This window comes from Scyliorhinus torazame, chromosome 3, assembly GCF_047496885.1.
Source record: "Scyliorhinus torazame isolate Kashiwa2021f chromosome 3, sScyTor2.1, whole genome shotgun sequence".
Classification (NCBI taxonomy): Eukaryota; Metazoa; Chordata; class Chondrichthyes; order Carcharhiniformes; family Scyliorhinidae; genus Scyliorhinus; species Scyliorhinus torazame.
In genome coordinates, this window is record NC_092709.1 from 31,830,270 (window position 1) to 31,851,231 (window position 20,962).

General features: G+C 47.7%; 1 protein-coding gene across 3 annotated transcripts in view; it reads right to left on the minus strand.

Annotated features, from left to right (window-relative positions):
* The window catches only part of LOC140408394 (uncharacterized), a 219,392-nt gene that overhangs the window by 140,846 nt on the left and 57,584 nt on the right, over positions 1–20,962 (minus strand). For all 3 annotated transcript variants that reach the window (XR_011940099.1, XM_072495523.1, XM_072495522.1), the window contains exons 6-7: positions 3,096–3,152; positions 2,457–2,528 (exon numbers count right to left, since the gene is read on the minus strand). Coding sequence is in view for 2 of the 3 variants with exons in the window: in XM_072495523.1 (XP_072351624.1) it covers positions 2,457–2,528; positions 3,096–3,152 (129 nt within the window). In the remaining variant the exon portion in view is untranslated. The remainder of the gene's footprint in view (positions 1–2,456; positions 2,529–3,095; positions 3,153–20,962) is intronic.

A 20,962-nucleotide genomic window follows, 5' to 3' on the forward strand; every position in this document is an offset into this window, starting at 1 on the left:
GCTCATCCGGAGTCTCCTCCTGCATTCCCGGTCCGTGAGGTCCTGGTATGACTGCCTGGGCCAGTACACACGGGGCGCCCTCGGGTGCCTCCGTTGCCGTGGGGCCGCGACGTCCTCCTCCCCCTCCTCGTCCTGTCGGTCGGGTGTCCCTCCAGCCTGGGCGGCTGCCGCCTGCCCCTCTGCAGCAGCCTGCGCCGCCTCCCTGTCACGCTCCTCCTCCTCCTCCTCCTCATCCAGGGCAACATAGACATGAGCGGCTGCCGCCACGGCGGCCAACATCGCTGGATGATCTGAAAACATGACGGCCTGGTGGGGGGAGGGGAACGACGACATGTCATCATTGCCCATATCCCCTCCTCCCCCCAGCCAGGTGGCATGGACCGCATGGGTCCAACTGTTGGAGGCTGGCACCTGGCCAGGTGGACCAACTCACTTGCCCTCCCATCCCCCTCCCCAGCAGGGACCCCCCCCCCCCCCCAACCTCCACCCCAGCACGGACCCCCCCCCCAACCTCCACCCCGGCACAGACCCCCCCATCCCCCTCCCCGGCACGGACCCCCCCCCATCCCCCTCCCCGGCACGGACCCCCCCCATCCCCCTCCCCGGCACGGACCCCCCCCCAGCCTCCACCGCGGCACGGACCCCCCCATCCCCCTCCCCGGCATGGACCACCCCCCCAACCTCCACCCCGGCACGGACCCCCCACCCCCCTCCCCGGCACGGACACCCCCCAACCTCCACCCTGGCACGGACCCCCCCATCCCCCTCCCCGGCACGGACCATCCCCCCAACCTCCACCCCGGCACGGACCCCCCCATCCCCCTCTCCGGCACGGACCCCCCCAACCTCCACCCTGGCACGGACCCCCGCATCCCCCTCCCCGGCACAGACACCCCCCCCCAACCTCCACCCCGGCACAGACCCCCCCCCCAACCTCCACCCCGGCACGGACCCCCCATCCCCCTCCCCGGCACGGACTCCCCCCCCCCCCCAACCTCCACCCCGGCACGGACCCCCCCATCCCCCTCCCCGGCACGGACACCCCCCCAACCTCCACCCCGGCACGGACCCCCCCATCTCCCTCCCCGGCACGGACCCCCCCCCAACCTCCACCCCGGCACGGACCCCCCCATCCCCCTCCCCGGCACGGACACCCCCCAACCTCCACCCCGGCACGGACCCCCCCCATCCCCCTCCCCAGCAGGAACCCCCCCCCCCATCCCCCTCCCCCTCCCCGGCATGGACCCCCCCCAAAACCACCCCGGCACGGACCCCCCATCCCCCTCCCCGGCACGGAACCCCCCCCAACCTCCACCCCGGCACGGAACCCCTCCCGGCACTCCCCCGGAGCCCAGCCTATTCTAACCACCCCCCCCCCCGCCGCACACACACACAAGCCGAGACACACCTCTCCTCACGCATTCAGACTGCGGCCACGCCATCGCCTGCCCAGAGCCAACCCCCCAGGCCGTCACTCACCTCCACGCTGGTCGGCGTGACCCTGGAGCACAGGGTCACGCCGATGAAAAGGAGGTTTCATTTACGTCGACGTGAACGGTCATCACGTCGACGGGACTTCGGCCCATCCGGAAGGGAGAATATCGGCAGGCCGAAAATTGGCTGCCTTGCGCAGACCCGTGACATTCTCCGCGGCAGCAGCGCCATTAACGCCCCGCCGACTTTTCTCCCTTCGGAGACTTCGGCAACCGGCGGGGACGGGATTCACGGCGGCCAACGGCCATTCTCCGACCCTCTGGGGGGTCGGAGAATGACGCCCAAGATGTGTGACTGCTGCTGAGACAGTTTCAAGAGGCAGTCCACCCCTTAGGACACAGTCTTCCGGTTTGGAAATTGGTCAGGGACAGGAGGGTGTTGACTGCAGCTGAGGAAGGTAAGGTATTTTTACTGGCAAGAGTTCCAGCTTGCCAGAGGAGAGTCTAATGTCATGCTTATTATTAGGGACTAAAGAGCAACCCTCTAGCACTGGGACAATGCAGATTAACCTGGAAACAGTACAAATGAAAAAGTAATGTACTCCTGATAAGAAAGCCAAATCATGTATCAAGATGCATATCACCCAGAGTGAATGCTTGTGCACGAACAATGCTATATTTTAAAGTTCAGAAAGTTTCTGTAATGCGAGTAATCAATTTTCAGACACTATAATAACTTACAAGAAAGCTTTGAACACCGGTTTCTCCAATTGTCTGCATAGAGGCCACTGGCAATGCTATATTCTGCCCATCACCCTGACCCCCAGCTAACTTCATGATCTGGGACTTATTTCATCTGCTGAGGTCCCCAGGCTCCATTTCAGCTTTCTGTGGGAGGAAAAAGTGCCTCACCCATTGATGAATGTGGCAAAGTGACATTAAAGGATTAAGGAGTTCAAAGCAAACCTTTGTTGAGAAAGGTGAAACGTGCATTTACTGAGTGTTTCCATTTGTTTTTTTTACCTGCAACTGGGATCGCAGGTGAGTTAGAGAGTTCTTTAGGTCTCTGTATCTGTTAGGTGAGGTCTCCTCTTCCTACAAGGGGAAGTAAACGCAATATCAAATTAACTGTGATCATTTCAATCCAAAGTTTCACTTTCAACAATTCTCTCAACGGCACGTCCAAGGTTTACAACATTTCAATGCAAAGTTTCACTCTCAGCAATTGTTTCAAAGGAGCTGGTAAGGTTTACAAAAGGGTTTGAATGCTCACCATTTTTTCTGACCCATTGTCAGTTTTGCATTTGGATTCATCAGCTGGAGACGTTCCCAATACTGGACAGTAAAGTGCAGGTTTGATTCCCATTCTGGCTAAGGTAGTCTGGCTAAGGTAGACTTGGTAGATTGCCATTTGTTTATTTCCACTTAAGTGTTACGCCGGGTTACATTTTAGCAAGATAGTAGAAAGCTGGCACCATTGGGGTACAGAGGACAACTTGATTGGCATCCTCGCTTGAAACCAACTGATAACACTGACAAATACATCTGATACCCAAACTCACTAGAATGAGCACACGAGTACAAATAAGACACAATTCATGCTTTATTTTTAACTGCAGTTAACTAACTTCCCATGAAGTGACTAGCAGAATCTGAGCTTACCATTTGATGAAACATTGCACTGCAGAGGCTGCTCAGGTGCTTATATTTTGAAGATACCTAAAAAAGGAAAATAATAATTTCAGCAATAACATGGCACTGGCCAATGTTTTCTCTCCAAACTTATGGGACATGTTTCTCACTCACAAAACTCATTCTACCATACGTAGGCGCTTAGTGTGCACTTGTAAAGGTCACAATTTCCTATGTCTTTGCACATGAGCATTGAGTTCCTTTTTAATCCCTTTTAAAATGAACTAATTCTGAATCATCCTGTGAATTTCCCTTCAATTTCGCGTGAAGGTGGTGTGAACTAGTTGTATCCCCAGCGGCATCTTTTGTGGTGGCGAAGACTACCCACCATTGGCCAGCGGCGGGATCTTCTGGCCCTGTCATTGTCAACGGGTTTTCACATTGTCCGCATCTCCTGCTGCCAGGGAACCCACAGTGGGTGGTCGCCATTGGCAGATCCGGAAGGTACAGTAAAGGTCTAAGCTAAGAGCTATCCCCATGCTTGTTTCTACACATGGCTCGGTGCAACATGACGCTATCCCTTCGGTGTGGGTCATGTGTTCCCTTACATCACTGTGTGGGTAGGACTACACTCAGTCCCACATCAACCCTTTGTGTGCCAGACCCTTGTTCTACATAGAACATAGAACATAGAACGATACAGTGCAGTACAGGCCCTTCGGCCCACGATGTTGCACCGACATGGGAAGTCAAAAAACAAAAGCCATCTAACCTACACTATGCCATTATCATACATATGCTTATCCAATAAACTTTTAAATGCCCTCAATGTTGGCGAGTTCACTACTGTTGCAGGTAGGGCATTCCACGGCCTCACCACTCTTTGCGTCAAGAACCTACCTCTGACCTCTGTCCTATATCTATTACCCCTCAGTTTCAGGCTATGTCCCCTCGTGCTCGCCATTTCCATCCGCGGGAGAAGGCTCTCACTGTCCACCCTATCTAACCCCCTGATCATTTTGTATGCCTCTATTAAGTCTCCTCTTAACCTTCTTCTCTCTAACGAAAACAACCTCAAGTCCATCAGCCTTTCCTCATAAGATTTTCCCTCCATACCAGGCAACATCCTGGTAAATCTCCTCTGCACCCGTTCCAAAGCTTCCACGTCCTTCCTATAATGAGGTGACCAGAACTGTACGCAATACTCCAAATGCGGCCGTACCAGAGTTTTGTACAGCTGCAACATGACCTCATGACTCCGGAACTCAATCCCTCTACCAATAAAGGCCAATACTCCATAGGCCTTCTTCACAGCCCTATCAACCTGGGTGGCAACTTTCAGGGATCTATGTACATGGACACCGAGATCCCTCTGCTCATCCACACTTCCAAGAATTTTACTATTAGCCAAATATTCCGCATTCCTGTAATTCCTTCCAAAGTGAATCACCTCACACTTCTCTACATTAAACTCCATTTGCCACCTCTCAGCCCAGCTCTGCAGCTTATCTATGTACCTCTGTAACCTGCAACACCCTTCCGCACTGTCGACAACACCACCAACTTTAGTGTCGTCTGCAAATTTACTCACCCACCCTTCTGCGCCCTCCTCTAGGTCATTTATAAAAATGACAAACAGCAACGGCCCCAGAAGATCCTTGTGGTACGCCACTTGTAACTGAACTCCATTCTGAACATTTCCCATCAACCACCACCCTCTGTCTTCTTTCAGCTAGCCAATTTCTGATCCACATCTCTAAATCACTCTCAATCCCCAGCCTCCGTATTTTCTGCAATAGCCTACCGTGGGGAACCTTATCAAATGCTTTTACTGAAATCCATATACACCACATCAACTACTCTACCCTCGTCTACCTGTTCAGTCACCTTCTCAAAGAACTCGATAAGGTTTGTGAGGCATGACCTACCCTTCACAAAGCCATGCTGACTATCCCTTATCATATTATTCCTATCTACACTAGTCCTATCAGACGTAAAACAAATCTAAGATAATAAATGTTTGCGCTCCAGCACTGGACTCCAGTGGAACATTTGTGAGGAATTTATTTTCTTCCTGCAGTGAAGGTAAAGGAACAACAAAAATAAATTACCAAAACAATATTGTGCCTTTTTTAATAATAAAACATCACAAGGCACTTACTTCACAGAAGCGTTATCAAACAAATTTTGACACTGAACCACTTAAGGTGATATTAGAGCTCAGAGCAAAAGCTTGCAAAAAGAGGGAGGTTTTAAGGAGCAGCTTTAGGAGGGTAAGAGGCAGAGAGGTTTAGGGAAGGAATTCCACAGCTGCAAATGGTGGAGCAGAATAAAATTGGGGATGCTTAAGAGGCCACAATTAGAGGTGCACACAAAACTTGGTGATTGGAGGGCTCGAGGTGATTGCAGAAATGGAGAGGGGTAAAGCCATGGAGAGATTTCAAAACAACAAAAAAGAGAGGAAGGGTGAAGCCAGAATCCAACCCCCCCCCCCCCCCCCCCCCCCCAATGTTCGATGTCATCCAATTCTTGAAAGTGCATAATGAACAACCCATGAATTGTAGAACCCTTCCATCCTTCCCCTCAATTCAAACTTCCACTCTGTCTATGCCCCTCATAATTTTGTAGACCTCTATCAGGTCGCCCCTCAACCTCCGTCGTTCCAGTGAGAACAAACCGAGTTTATTCAACTGCTCCTCATAGCTAATGCCCTCCATACCAGGCAACATCCTGGTAAATCTCTTCTGCACCCTCTCTAAAGCCTCCACATCCTTCTGGTAGTGTGGCGACCAGAATTGAACACTATACTCCAAGTGTGGCCTAACTAAGGTTCTATGCAGCTGCAACATAACTTGCCAATTCTTATACACAATGCCCTGGCCAATGAAGGCAAGCATGCCGTATGCCTTCTTGACTACCTTCTCCACCTGTGAAGGATCACATTACTGAATCTTCTTTGTTCTCTGCCTAAGTCGAGCACCCGCAATCAAGGACAGGTTCTATCCTACTCTGTTCTATTGATTCTAACCTTTACCTAAATTGCTTTTATTTACATCATATCATTATAAAATCCTAAGGGGCACTATAACATTCAAGCATGCATTTTATTTCTTTCTTTTAAACACGGGAACCTCTAACTATCCTTCTCTAACTACCTTCAGGCTGTTTAGCCAATCAAAAAGAATTTACAAACAGTATAAAACTATACAATAGCAGCATTACATTTCTCTGTATCTGGACGGTCAAGTACAGACAATTCACATCCTTTCTTTATTAGAACAAAACAAAAAAAATTAGTCGATGCATTTTATTTGTTTAGAGAGAGTGGGGGGTTTGCTGGAGTCTGAAAATAGGGGGACTAAATATGTATACTGGAGTACGGGAGGCTTTCCTTCGCCATTTTTGAAGTCTCATGTCTGGATCACACTATAGAGTATTGCTATCACTAATAGGGCTTCTACGATGTATGAAAGGGATACCATTTTATGAGGTTGTCGCACCAGGTTGGTGTGTCCGTGACTGTCTGGCAGTGGTGCGTGGTGTGTGGTGTATAGCAGTGATTGGAAACATTCACGGCCTGTGGGGTAGGGGTCACAGGGGTCGCTTCCGCGCGCAACTGTAGTGATCCCGCGATGATCCAAATGTAGGTCATAATGTCCATCTTCATATTTCTCTTGGTCTTCCTCTGTCTTCTGGTGTTTTGGATTTCCTGTGGACACAAGCATAATATCTGTTATTACCTTGTTTAAGATCTCGTATGTCTGTCTGTCTCTCCTTTTATCATCAATTGCCCATTAGAATTGTCACCATATGTGACTCCCTCATTTTTTTTTTTAAACCAAATATTTTTGGGGACAAGACATCCGAAAAAGAAATACTGTCTCAGCGCGAGCAGTCTCGCAGCCTGTGTTGTCGATGCGCTGAGTGGGCGGACAATTTCTCCATCCAGCAGCCAATTGCTTCATCCAAGTGTTTGAGGATGTAAATAGCATGTGGGGATAGCGACCTAAGGGTCATCAGAAAGCAAGCAAAACTTGTGGCAAAGAGCATTCTTTAAACCACAGACCAAAAGCAGTAAAAGAGTTTCGAAATAAAAGCTCTGAATGGGGTGCATGTGGGCCGAGGTGGGGCAAGAATGGGTGGAATCCCTGGGTAGGGCAGTGACCAGTGCCGTAGGTGCACTACCCGAGCATAGGTGACCAGATGGGGGGGTCCTCAGGCAGGGCGGGGACCAGTGCCGTTACTCCACTGCCAGGTTGACTGTGGATAAACTGCCTCTTATGATTGCCGTCGAATCAGAAGAGTAGTTATGACTGTATTAATAAACTGTATCGTGAGTCGAACAACATACAAACATTTAAAAAAACAAGCTGAAACAAGAAAGCGGGCAGGCTCCATCATAAAATAGGACACCGTAAATCACATTTGCCTGGGGTGTAGCTAGCATATGGAGTCAGTGCAGTGTGACCGAAGAAGAGAGGAAGGAGGAGAGAAACAAAAATGAAGTGGCATTGCTGAGGTGTCCCTGCCATGAGAAGTGGCGGGAAAGCGCTCCCAGTTTGCATGGGGCAGCTGTGACCTTGTAGCTGCTGTAGGTGGTGTTCTCTTTCATATCTGGGGGCTAGTCTCGCTGGTGGGGATCTCCTGCAATCTCGGGCGAAGTGTCCTGACTGCCCACAGTTGTAACATGACCCCTGGGGCATGTAAGGTGGAGCAGGCTCTCTGGTGCATTGCTCCCTTGGGTATGGTTCCCTGGGTGGGGGGTTGGGCTGATTCCGTTCTATTTCAGGGGGGCTTGACATTCTCGTGCATAATGTCCTTTCTGTCCACAATTATAGCACTCTTGTGATTTAGGCTGCTGTGGGCTGTTTCTTCCCTCGTTTACCCATGCGGGGTTTTGATGTGTCCTAACTGGATGCATGTTAGCATCTGCCTGCTCTTCCTCTACTTTTCCTTGTTCTGACCTTCCCTGAAGGGACTGTTCCCAAGCTCGGGATAATCTCTTTAACACCCATTTCTCATTATGTGTGTCGTCTGAGGGGTCATAATTGGCGCAAGCTCTCTGTCCTGCTTCGGTCGGGTGGGAGACTAGGATACAAGTCCATTTGGCCATATTTTTTGGTGTCAAATGGGCGAGGGCTAACTCTCCAAATACTGCTGTAAAGTGGGTCCAACGCCGTCCAGCAAACGCTATTGGGTGCTCGGTCTTTTTCTGTCTGTATTTATTGAGTCCTTCTACGGGATCTCCCTTATTGTAGCCGATCGCATCTAGGATCACTGCGAACATTTCTTGGAGGGTGCCTCCTCCTACATTTTGTGGGTCGGGAAGGGGTGCCACGACTGGGGGGTCGAGGCTCAAAACGGTGAGCATAACATGCTCTCTTTCGTCCAGGCCGTACTTGGTCGCCTGTTGTTTAACTTTCGCAAAATAATGGTGCGGGTCCGATGTGGGTTGGAACTGTTTGATTTTGTCACACGTGTCCCTTAATTGGGTGACGGTTAATGGGGTAGTGTACAGAAAATCGGGGTCTCCGTTTGTTGTGGCCCTGCGCTGTGTGGTGACAGGGTTCATGGGGTTGTGCACTACCTGTGCAGTCGGGGGGTGGGGGTGCTTTCCTTTTCTGGGTTTTTATCTTGGGTACATGCTCCATGCACATAGCGGTGGGCAGTTTCATTTAGCTCCTGCCAATCGGGGCCATTTTCCTGATCTAGCTGGGGTCCAAATGTATCTTGGAAACCATTTTGTACTGAGAGCAGGGATTGAAGGTCTGCAATTTGCTTTCGGCATTTGCCGTGGTCCACCGAACTCTGCCTTTGTTTTGTGGTGGAACTGTGGAGTGCTCGTAGGGCTACTTTTAAATCCTGACATTGCTTCTTTAATTGTTCAACTTGAAGTTCTGTCTCTTCTCTTACCAACACCGCGCGTTGCGTGTCTTGGTAGGCCTTATCGTACTGGGACTGAAAGCTGCTTAGGTGAGCGAGACAAGATTGGTGTGCCCGTTTGACATCAGCCATCTCCTTGTCCTTCGCTGCTAACTGCTCTCTAAGTTGCTTATTAACTTTCTCGCACTCGCTAACGTCTCCCTCACTATTCTTCTCTCTGTCTCGAATCTCTCTGCGGAGTGTCTTCACAACCTCCTCTGTGCCTCGCAATTGTGCCAAGCAGGACACGATTGCCATTGGCTTACGAATGTCGGTCAGGTTATCCCACCAAGTCTGTCCTATACTTCCGGGACCTGTTTCCTCATTTGCGCAAAATTCGCTCCAAAGGGGCCATCCTTTCCCTTTTAGATACTTCCGAATTTCCTCTTCCCATATGGGACACTGCTCTGCTCTATTGGTCTATCTGCTCGAATTCCTGGGGGTTCATAAGGCGTTCCATTGCCTTCATTGCCATTTCTACTGTAACCTCTGGGTTTCTACCATAAATTTGGAACAGGAGTGAATAAAGCGGTGATGCAAACACGGGTACGGCTCAAGCTAATTTCTGGTCCACAAAACTCCCGACAGTTTTACGCAACAAAATCTATCAAGGTTACCTTATATCCCTTGTTAGTACGCATGCAAATTACACACTTCCGAATCTTGGAGGTTTGATCGATACTGGTCTTACGCTTGTGGTTTTTACTTTTTCCTATTGGGTTTCTAATTCAAAGTTGGGTTCTCTCAGAGTGACAAAGTCACTTCTAGGTCGAGTCCCGTCAGATGTCGCCAGTAATGTTGCTCTCTTTTGGTGGCTATAAATATGGCGATTAATAAGGTCGCCTCTCTTAATCTTAATTATCAATATACTTTCAGAGTCGCCAGGTATCTCTTGATACCGCCACAAGGTTCAACCGAATACCGATCAAAGAGCCAATACACCAGTTAGTTAGTTCAAAGTCAATACTACTTTATTTACACACAGTATGATTTATTCATGCACAATAACACTACAGGCTAAACTATGTCTATCAATAACACCTATACTTAACTTTGGGTGCCCACTTAGGTCAGAAGGACTATGGCCGTTTTTTCAAATCTGAGGCTGTTGGGTTCGAAGAGGTAGCAGGCGTACATCTAAGGTCGTCTGTCTGTAGCGAGCGTTGAACTTGGAACTTTCTTGCTTCTGGTGATGCAGGTGGAAGGGTCTCTCCAGTTGAGAGCCGAATCCAAGAGAGGGAACACATGGCGAGGGTTCCTTCTTATACTTGGAGGGGGTTCGCGCGCTGTTAGGCAGGCCTTAAACTTGGTCCCAATTAATTGGGCAGCTTCTCGATCACTGCCATCGATCTGAGCCAATAAAGGGGCAATGGCTTGATTTCTGGGCGTATCCTAAGTGGCCGTTGGCCTTGCTTTGTTTGTGTCTTCTTGCTGGGGTAGTGGCGCTGGAATGTCTGGGACAGTATCGGCTACCTGAGCACTAGTTCTTTGTTTATCGGAGATGGGCCATCAATGTGCAAATGGGCCAGGAGTTTCTTCCAAATACACATTCAGGCTCTGTGCCTGCTTGTTTACTTTGTATTGTCCATTTTTCCCTGTATGCTCTGTGAGTGTCCATTTTATATGCTGAAAGTGGCCATCCCAGATGGCTACAGCCCCCAGCACCTTTAATCCTGCAAACCGGCCCCCTAGAATCCTTTAATGCCCTGACTCCCTTCTCCTCCCATCTCCAAAAACTCCCATCCCACTTCCCTAGCTCAAATCTGTGATTTCCCCGAAGTCAAAATATTCCGAATTCATGTTATTTGTGCGGACACTCGCCCTCGGCTCCCTGTACAGCAGCCTTACCCAATCTACAAATCATACCCCAATCCCAAACCGCTCCAGAACAGCCATCAAAAACCCCCACTCTACTCGTTCAAACACTTTCTTGGCATCCAATGCCACAACCACCTCTGTTTCCTTCCCCTCTGCTGGCACCATAACTTCATTCAATACCCTCCTAATGTTCGAAAAGAACTACTTACCCTTCACAAACACTGCCTGATTGTCACCTGGGGCTGGTTTAGCACAGTGGGCTAAACAGCTGGCTTGTAATGCAGAACAATGCCAGGAGCACGGGTTCAATTCTCGTACCGGCCTCCCTGAACACGAGTCGGTATGTGGTGACTGGGGGCTTTTCACAGTAACTTCATTGAAGCCGACTTGTGACAATAAGTGATTATTATTATTACCTATCACCTTTGGGAGGAACTCTTCCAACCTACCCTCCAATACCTTCGCCAACACCTTTGCGTCCACATTCAAAAGTGATATGGGCCTATACGACCCATATTCTGTTGGATCCTTATCTTTCTTGAGCAACAGGGAGATCGATGCCTGCCCCATAGTCTGTGGCAACACCCCCTTCCCTATTGCCTCCTCAAACATGTCCATCATCAGCGGTGCCAACTTATCTTTAAATTTTTTGTAATATTCCACCGGAACCCGCCTGGCCCTGCTACCTTCCCCAACTGCATCCTCCCAATCGCACCTTTTATCTCCTGCTCCGCTATCGCCCCCTCCAGTATGGCCCGGTACCCCTCCCCCAACCTTGGATATTCCAAACCATCCAGGAATTCCTGCATCTCCCAATCCTCCGCAGGTGGCTCCGACCTATACAATCTCTCATAAAACTCCTCAAACACCATTAATCTGATCTGGAACCACTGCCAACTTCCCTGCCCTGTCCCGCACCTGGACAATTTTCCTTGCCACTGCCTCCCTCCGAAGTTGACCTGCCAGCAAGCGTCTCGCCTTCTCTCCATTCTCATAGACGCTCCCTTCACCCACCTCAATTGGTGCACCGCCTTCCTTGTGGACAGCCATCAAAACTCACCTGCAACTCTTTCCTCTTTTCCAACAGTGTCGGATCCACATCCTCTGCATGCCTTCTGTCCACTTCCAACATCTCATCTATTAACCTTTGCCATTCCACCCTCTCCTCCTTATCCACCTTTGCCTTAAACGATATCACCTCCCCCCTCAACACTCCCTTCAAAGCTTCCAATACCACCGCCTGCGAGACCTCATCCGTACACTTAAACCGCACATAATCCTCAATCACTTTTATCTATTATCAATTTATCCGAAGTATTTATTGAAATACAAGCAGACAACTCGCCTTCTGAATTATGCAAAGGTCTCAGCAGTTACTATTCATATTACAGCAGCGAAGCAGGGCATTCAGCTAATCATGCCGAATGCGGCTCCCTTCAAGAGCAATTAAGCTGGTGTAACCAGTCCTTCAGCAAGAAGGCATTCAACTTAAAAGAATGAAACATTTAAAAGCAAATAAAAAGAGTACTGCAAGAAAAGGCTGTTTCTGATGAACAATTTGCAGAAATTTGTGAAACCATGCCTCCCGGCATTCCACGAGACGAGACATTGAATGCCTGACATTCACACACTTTTTCCAATAGTCAAGAGACAGCTAACAAATGCATCAGACTACACGATGGATATGCATCGACAAACCATAAATAATACTGACAGATTTGGAGCCACTGTGTCTGAACTGTCCTCGCATCCCTTGCAAAAGCTAATCCCAGAGAACCTTTTGATTTAAGTGAAACCTACTGGACATCATAATCAGATCTTCGCCATCGAAACTACCTTCATATGTTAATGGGCTGTTCATGAAATTGTTACAATAATAAGACACTGAGTTGGGCGGGGGGGATTTTTGTGGCAATCTTTGTCACCAATGTGATTTTGTTTTTTTAAAGAAATGTGTAGATTAAGAGGAGTAGTGGTAGTAGCAGATAGCTGGAGCAGTCGAAGCAGACAAAAGAAATGTCAGCAGAGGCAGCACTGCACAGCAAAGAGCTATTAGAAAATAAGTTTTAAAATAAGATAGACCAAGACGGCACAATTAAGCTAAAGGAACAGCAGGAAACGAAGCCACTAATTTTCAGAAGTACTAATCCAAATGTTAACACTGAGGGTGCAGTTCGGAAGTTACCGCTGTCAATGTTAGAAATAAAGGTCTCTTTAGGAGTAAACCTGGACTAGCTTCACAATGAAGTGAGAGAAGGCGATGCTCATTGAAGCCTGTATTTAAGAGCTGGGTTTTGCTCCAGTAGGGGGAGCTTCTGAACTGTATAATATCGTAAAAAAACAGCAGTGGATCATCACAATGTCTCCTGCTGCCTAATTTGATAAATGGATATCCACCTATTTAACAATGGGGATGGTGTTTGTGAATATGATGCTGATTTGATTTTTAAAGATGTATCAATGTTTGTAAGTTTATCAATGTTCCAATAAACTATTAAAAAGAAGTTGAGTGTTGACCGTTTTTTCCACCCGGGCAGGTTGAGGTAAAGTAATTTGTGTTCACCTGCCTACACTAGTCCCACCACCCTGCCCTTACCCTGTAGCCCAGCGTGGTACTGGGAATAGGCTGACGAGACAAATTGGTCTGGAACAGAAACTGCCAAATGAGGCCCTGGCTGGAATCGATACTGGTCATTTGCAAGAGCACTCAAGTCAACACACAAACTCATTATTGCTACATGGACTTTGTGATAACCCATTCACCTTTAGGCAAAAGAACAAGAATATGCTATGAATATGTATCTAACTTCCAGACACAGGTGATCAACTTTGTAGCAGGACAAACAAAAGAGGCCATCAGACTCCATAATGGGCTATAGCTGGTCCGACAAGAGTGTTTCAGGTGATCAACTTTGTAGCAGGACAAACAAAGAGGCCATCAGGCTGCATAATGGGCTAATAGCTGGTCCGACAAGAGTATTTCAGAGGACAATGGATCTTTATTGAATCACCCTGGCTGAACATGAGTATCCGGTTTGTTGTCATTGACAAGTTTATGTCTGGATGGGACAATAGAACGCAGACCAGTGGCTATGACTCAGTGCTAGCAGAACCGGTATAAAAGAAGGAACATTGGAACAGATCTTCAGGGTCACCTGGGAATCTCCCAGGCACAACCATCGCAAGAAGAAGGGAACCTGGGTTCCAAGCCCAGAGAAAATATCCACATTGAGTGATCATAGCCTGGCCAACCTCCTTCACTAAGTGTGGGTAATACCCAGAGCTCAGCTGTGAGTCATATTTTGTGTCAGTGAGAGAATTGTGAACAAAATTGGGTTAAACCGCGAACCTGTGTTTGTCCTTTGTTCATCTCGCAAAGAAGAGCACCTGATAAAACATTTTAGTAATAAACTGGTCGAAGTGTCTGATAATTTACAGACAACACCAGTAACTGTGTTTTCTTCAGGCACTTCAAACACATGTGAAACCCTCTATAACCATGGCACTTTAGGGCAATTGCCTCCATTGCCTGTGATCCTCACCCAACTGATCTCATGGAGCCACCTTGTTCAACACTTTGTCATGAACTCAATGTTGCTTTAACTTTCTGAAATAATGTTTGGAATTTCAGCCTATTTCTCCCCCTATTTTTTCACGTGCAAATATTCTTAAATGTTCTACCTTCCAGAACCAATATAATGGGCCAGAACGTCTGTGGAGTGACAATCACCACTGGATTGCCACTCGGTTCCTTTCTCCTTACCTTTGTCTGGAGCTGCACATTTCTCACCTGGGTTTCTGACCTGCGCCTGGTGAGAAATGTGCAGCACAGCAGCTCCAGTCTTTCCAGTGCAGGATTGGTGGAAGTGAAGCCACGCCCTGTTTTTACAGCACTAGCTACCATAAAGCAGGTAAGTGTAAAGGTCCTGTGGTATTATGTAAGAACTGCAAGGGTTAATGAAATGTCTAGATCAGCCACTAGAGGGAGCTAGAGTTACAAGTATATAAGACATTGATGCTAAGCCATGTGGGGGAGAGAGGTGAAGGAGTTAGCTGGAGTACAGACTGAAGGAAAAATTAGCTGGAGTACAGACTGAAGGAAAAATAGTGTGAGTAAGAGCAGATCATAGTTTATAAAAGTACAGAGATTAGTTTTAGGTGATCAACTCTGTTATTTAGGAGTACGTATCAAATCCAACTTAGTAGTGTTAATAAATTTATAGCTTTGTTCAAGTTAAAGTTATTTTGTGAACACTACGTTAACCATCCTGAATTTAGCAGAACAAAGAACACCACAGGTCCCAACCACTCTGAGAAGAGTGAAGGTAAGTGAGTGAGGGTTCAGGGTGGTCAGTTCTGCTCTTTTCAGCCCTCGCCTTTCACTTTCTCCTGTGTCAGTTATTGATATTAACAGATTAAAAATCCATATCTCAATCCTGATTCACATGCACAGAATTCTGCTGGAGCATGTGTTACGTGTGCAAAAGACATTTTGCTCTGCATTTTCCACGGCAGGAACACAATCCCCACAGACGTTTGTACTTTCAGGTGCATAGTAATATTCTGAACTTACATTATCTGAACAACAATATGTTGGAAGACAAGTCATAAAAATGCTATACTTATTTTGCCCAATGGTTGCTTTGCATCAATTTCAAGTTGCCAAAATGTACAAACGTGGAGGTGCCACAACCAAAATGAGACCATCAATCACTAAGGTGTCTAGATCCTCCACCTACCCTGATGCTCATCGCCCTGGCCCAACATTTAATTCTCAACCAAAATCACTAAAAGAGACTATGTGGTTATTAGCACTTTTCTTTGGGACCCTTATATGTACTGTGTCCTGAACATTTGAGAATCAATGTAATCCGTAGGAAAAATCCTGTAAGAAGTAACATTGAAGGATAATTGGAGTCCAATTTGTTTTTAGGAAAAGGCTGCGGATTTGCTGGGATGAATTTTAATCGCAGGGTCCCAATCCTGATGTCAGGCTGAATTCCAGAGCTGGTTGCGGTGCAACCTTGGAGGGGACTTTTGAGGGGATGGCCAATTAAGAGGCCACCTCCGGAAGTCCGCCCAATTAAGACAGTGGGCAGGCTATACAGCCAGGTGAGCCATTGGCTACACCTGAGGCTTTGAGCGCCAGCCAGCCCCACTGGGAGTGGCCAGCACTGTCAATACAGGTGGGGACCTCGTTGGACTGGCTTTGGCATCAGCTATATCGCCTTCAAGCTCTGGCATACTCTGGAACATTTAATATCTCTCCTGTTCTGACAGTAAAGTTAGCAAGCGCACAACATTCTACCTCAGTTGATAAGATGGTGCTTGGGCATTCTACAGGGCTTCCCAGTTGGATCTTTTAAGCTTCCAAATGGTTTGCTCAAATACAATCGTGGTCATGCGTTTCATAATTTGCATACCTCTCTCACGGAAAGGGCAGATGCACCTTCAGTCCGCCCTGGAACCTGCTGGAATTTGTGCCCTGCCATCTTTGGAGTAGCCACTCAGCAAATCTGGAACCTGGCCCCGGTTCCCAACCCTCCTCTAACACAACCACAAGTGCTGGTGTCTATCCTTCCCCCAACACAGGAAAACGCACGGCCAACATCATCACTTGAAGAAATTAAGAAAGACTTTCACAACCTCAGGACATCCCAAAACACTTTACAGCCAGTGAAGTACTTTTTTAAGTACAGCCATTGTTATAATTTAGGAAATGTGGCAACTGCAATATAGACAACAGGATCCCATAAGATCCAATTTGAGAATAACCAGATGATCTGTCCAGCGATGTCGGTTGAGGGATAAATATTGATTAGGAGGTGGAGGTTTCAGGTGCCCAGAGTTTATCATCTCATTTTGTTTGTCCTATAGAATGTTGTTTATAATTATGGGCTGAGGCACTGAGTAGAACAACCTACTCCTTCATTGGACAGAGACTTGCTTTTTCTTTTATAAATTTAGAGCACCCAATTATTTTTTTTTCCAGTTGAGGGGCAATCTAATGTGGCCGATCCATCTACTCTGCACATCTTTGGATTGTGGGGGCGAAATCTACGCTGACAGGGGGAGAATACGCAAACTCCATTTGGACAGTGGACCGGGATTGAGCCTGGGTCTTCAGCGACATAGGCAGAAATGCTAGCCACTGCGCCACCATGCTGCCCACGGATAGAGTCTTTTTGTAGTCTTGGAGTACAATGAGGATTGAATTGTCGTGCGTCACATGTAATCAGGTTTTCTGCTTTCTTATGGAGTTAATTTCTGAATTATAGTTTGATCCCAAGTTTTTCATTCGCCTGAATGTAAAATCGTTGTGGAGAAGCAAACTGGGTGCTACACAGAGGCACAGTATAAAGGTGAGCCAGCTACAGTGCAGGCTTTGTTTGCACTGAGTGCTGAATTTGGGCGCATTTGAGTGCTGCAGTGAGAGTTTGGTGACTGAGGGAGCAAGGTGCTCCTTTCATTTCATTTGCTACATTTCCTCAAAAGAGCGTGAAGGGAGCCGGGAGTGCAGCTGACTGGGAGCAGAGTCGGAGGTGCGAGTTCCAGTTGGTCCACAGGGCAGCGATATTCTGGAAGGTAAGAGGGGATGGAGGCTAGGGCAATTGCATGCTCCTCCTGTAGGATGTGGGTGGTGAGGGATATCACCGGTGTTCCCGCTGACTATACCTGCGGGAAGTGCACCCAACTCCAGCTCCTCAGAGACCATGTTAGGGAATTGGAGCTGGAGCTGGATGAACTTCGGATCATCCGGGAGGCAGAGGGGGTAATAGAGAAGAGTTACAGGGAGGTAGCCACACCCAAGGTACAGGACAAGAGTAGCTGGGTTACAGTCAGGGGAAGGAAAACGAACGGGCAGACAGTGCAGGGATCCCTCGTGGCCATTCCCCTTCAAAACATGTATACCATTTTGAATGTTATTGGGTGGGGGAAATGACCTACCGGGGGAAGGCCTTAGCGGCCAGGTCTCTGGCACTGAGTCTGGCTCTGTGGCTCAGCATGGAAGGGGGGAGAATAGAAAAACAATAGTGACAGGAGACTCAATGGTTAAGGGAATAGATAGGAGATTCGGTGGTCGCAAACGAGACTCCCGGAAGGTATGTTGCCTCCCGGGTGCCAGGGCCAGGGATGTCTTGGATCGAGTCTACAGGATTCTTAAGGGGGAGGGGTGCGACCAGAAGTCGTGGTGCACATAGGAACGACATAGTTAAGAAAAGGGATGATGATCTAAAAAGTGATTTTAGGGAGTTAGGTTGGAAGCTAAAGAGCAGGACAAGCAGAGTAGTGATCTCAGGATTGCTACCGGTGCCACGTGCAAGTGAGGCAAGGAAGAGAGAGCGAGTGCAGCTGAACACGTGGCTCCAGGGCTGGTGCAGGAGAGAAGGCTTCAGATATGTGTGATATGTGGACCATTGGGATATCTTCTGGGGAAGGTGGGACCTGTACATGAAGGACGGATTGTACCTAAACTGGAGGGGCACCAATATCCTGGGTGGGAGGTTTTCTAGAGCTCTTCGGGAGGGTTTAAACTAGTTTGGCAGGGGGATGGGAACCAGAGGATAGAGTAGCTGTTAAACAGGCAGAAATAGTATGCAGCAAGTCTCTGAGGAAGGATAGACAGTTAATAGGGCAAAGTTGCACTCAGTGGAGTGGGTTAAAGTGTGTCTGTTTCAATGCAAGGAGTGTCAGGAATAAGGGAGATGGACTTAGAGCATGGATCAGTACTTGGAACTACGATGTTGTGGCCATTATGGAGACATGGATTTCACAGGGGCAGGAATGGTTGTTAGATGTTCCGAGGTTTAGATGTTTTCAGAAGAATAGGGAGGGAGGTAAAAGAGGAGAGGGAGTGCACCACAGCTGCAGAAAAGGAGGTAGTTGAGGAGGGTTTGTCTACTGAGTCAGTATGGGTGGAAGTCAGAAACACGAAAGGAGCAGTCACTTTACTGGGAGTTTTCTATAGACCCCCCAATAGCAGCAGAGAGAAACAGGAATAGATTGGGCGGCAGATTTTGGAAAAGTGCAGAAGTAACAGAGTTGCTGTCATGGGTGACTTCAACTTCCCTAATATTGACTGGAACCTCTTTAGTGCAAATGGTTTGGATGGAGCAGATTTTGTCAGGTGTGTACAGGAAGGATTCCTGACTCAATATGTAGATAGGCCAACTAGGGGGGAGGCCATATTGGACTTGGTGCTCGGCAACGAAACAGGCCAGGTGTCAGATGTCTCGGTGGGAGAGCATTTCAGTGACATTGACCACAACTCCTTGACCTTTACCATAGTGTCATGTGAGAGTATCTTTAAGAAATGGGTGTGTATATAAATAGCTGCAGTGAGAGTACCTTTCAGAAATGCATGTTTACTACTGCAGCGATGTCAGAGTGGGTGGAGCTGGGCTGTCTGTCAGCTTTATACTTTCATTTTTGAGCAGGCTGCAGGGTGTGTTATAGTTTCGTTTTCAGTGTTGAAGCTGAAGCCAGACCAAGCAGGTGTATTGCTGTTCTCTCTGCCATCAAAAGACTATCTCTTGATCATTTGGTAAATTCAGAATTATAAATGTTTTCAGCAGTGACTTTAACCTGATGTGCTTCTGATAAAGGTTTTGTTTTTAAGTCGTATGGGTGTTAAAAAGGAAAGCTTGAAGGTTTACTTGGTGTTGTAGTCTTTGGGGGTTGTATTTGAATTAATGGTTGCTAAGATGTTCACTGTATGTTCAAAAATGTTAACTTGAGTTCATAGAATAAACATTGTTTTGCTTTAAAAAAATACTTTTCCATTTCTGCTGTACCACGCCTGTAGAGTGGGCCGTGTGCTCCCCATACCACAATCTATTAAAGGTTCTGGGTCAGGTGAACTCCATGATACATTTTGGGGTTCTCTAAACCCTGGCCCATAACAATAGTCATGGAGAGGGATAGGAACACACAGTATGGGAAGGTATTTAATTGGGGGAGGGGAAATTATACAACTATTAGACAGGAGCTGAGGAGCATAAAGTGGGAACAATTGTTCTTGGGGAAATGCACAACAGTTATATGGGGATTGTTTAAGGAGCACTTGCTGCAAGTGCTGAATAGTTTTGTCCCACTGAGACGAGGAAGGAATGGTAAGGTGAAGAAGCCTTGGATGGCAAGAGAAGTGGAGCTTCTAGTCAAGAGGAAGAAGGAAGCTTACGTAAGGTTGAGGAAGCAAGGATTTGACTTGGCTCTAGAGGGTTACAAGGTCGCCAGGAAGGAACTCAAAAATGGACTGAGGAGAGCTAAAAGGGGGTATGAAAAAGCCCTGGCGGGAAGGATTAGGGAAAACCCCAAGGCGTGCTACACTTATGTGAGAAATAAGAGGATGATCAGAGTGAGAGTAGGGCCGATCAGGGATAGTGGAGGGAACTTGTGCCTAGAGTCTGAAGGGATGGGGGAGGCCCTAAATGAATATTTTGCTTCAGTATTCACTATAGAGAGTGACCTTGTTGCCCATGAGAACAGTGTGAACCAGGTTAATAGACTCGATCAGGTTGATATTAAGAAGGAGGATGTGCTGGAAATTTGGGATATACCCAAGGTTACTACGGGAAGCGCGGGAGGAGATTGCTGCGCCGTTGGCGATGATCTTTGCGTCCTCACTCTCCACTGGAGCAGTACCGGATGATTGGAGGGAGGCGAATGTTGTTCCCCTATTCAAGAAAGGGAATAGGGAAATCCCTGGGAATTACAGACCCATCAGTCATATGCCTGTGGTGAGCAAAATATTGGAAAGGATTCTGAGAGATAGGATCTATGATTATTTATAAAAACATAGTTTGATTAAAGATAGTCAGCATGGCTTTGCGAGGGGCAGCTCATGCCTCACAAGCCTCATTGAATTCTTTGAGGATGTGACGAGACACATTGATGAAGGTCGGGCAGTGGATGTGATGTATATGGATTTCAGTAAGGCATTTGACAAGGAAGGATGTGGATGCTTTGGAGATGGTACAGAGAAGATTTACCAGGATGCTGCCTGGACTGGAGGGCATGTCTTATGAAGAAAGGTTGAGGGAGCTAGGGCTTTTCTCACTGGAACAAAGAAGGCAGAGAGGTGACTTGATAGAGGTGTACAAGGTGATAAGAGACATGGATAGAGTGGATAGCCCAGGGTGGAAATAGCTGTCACA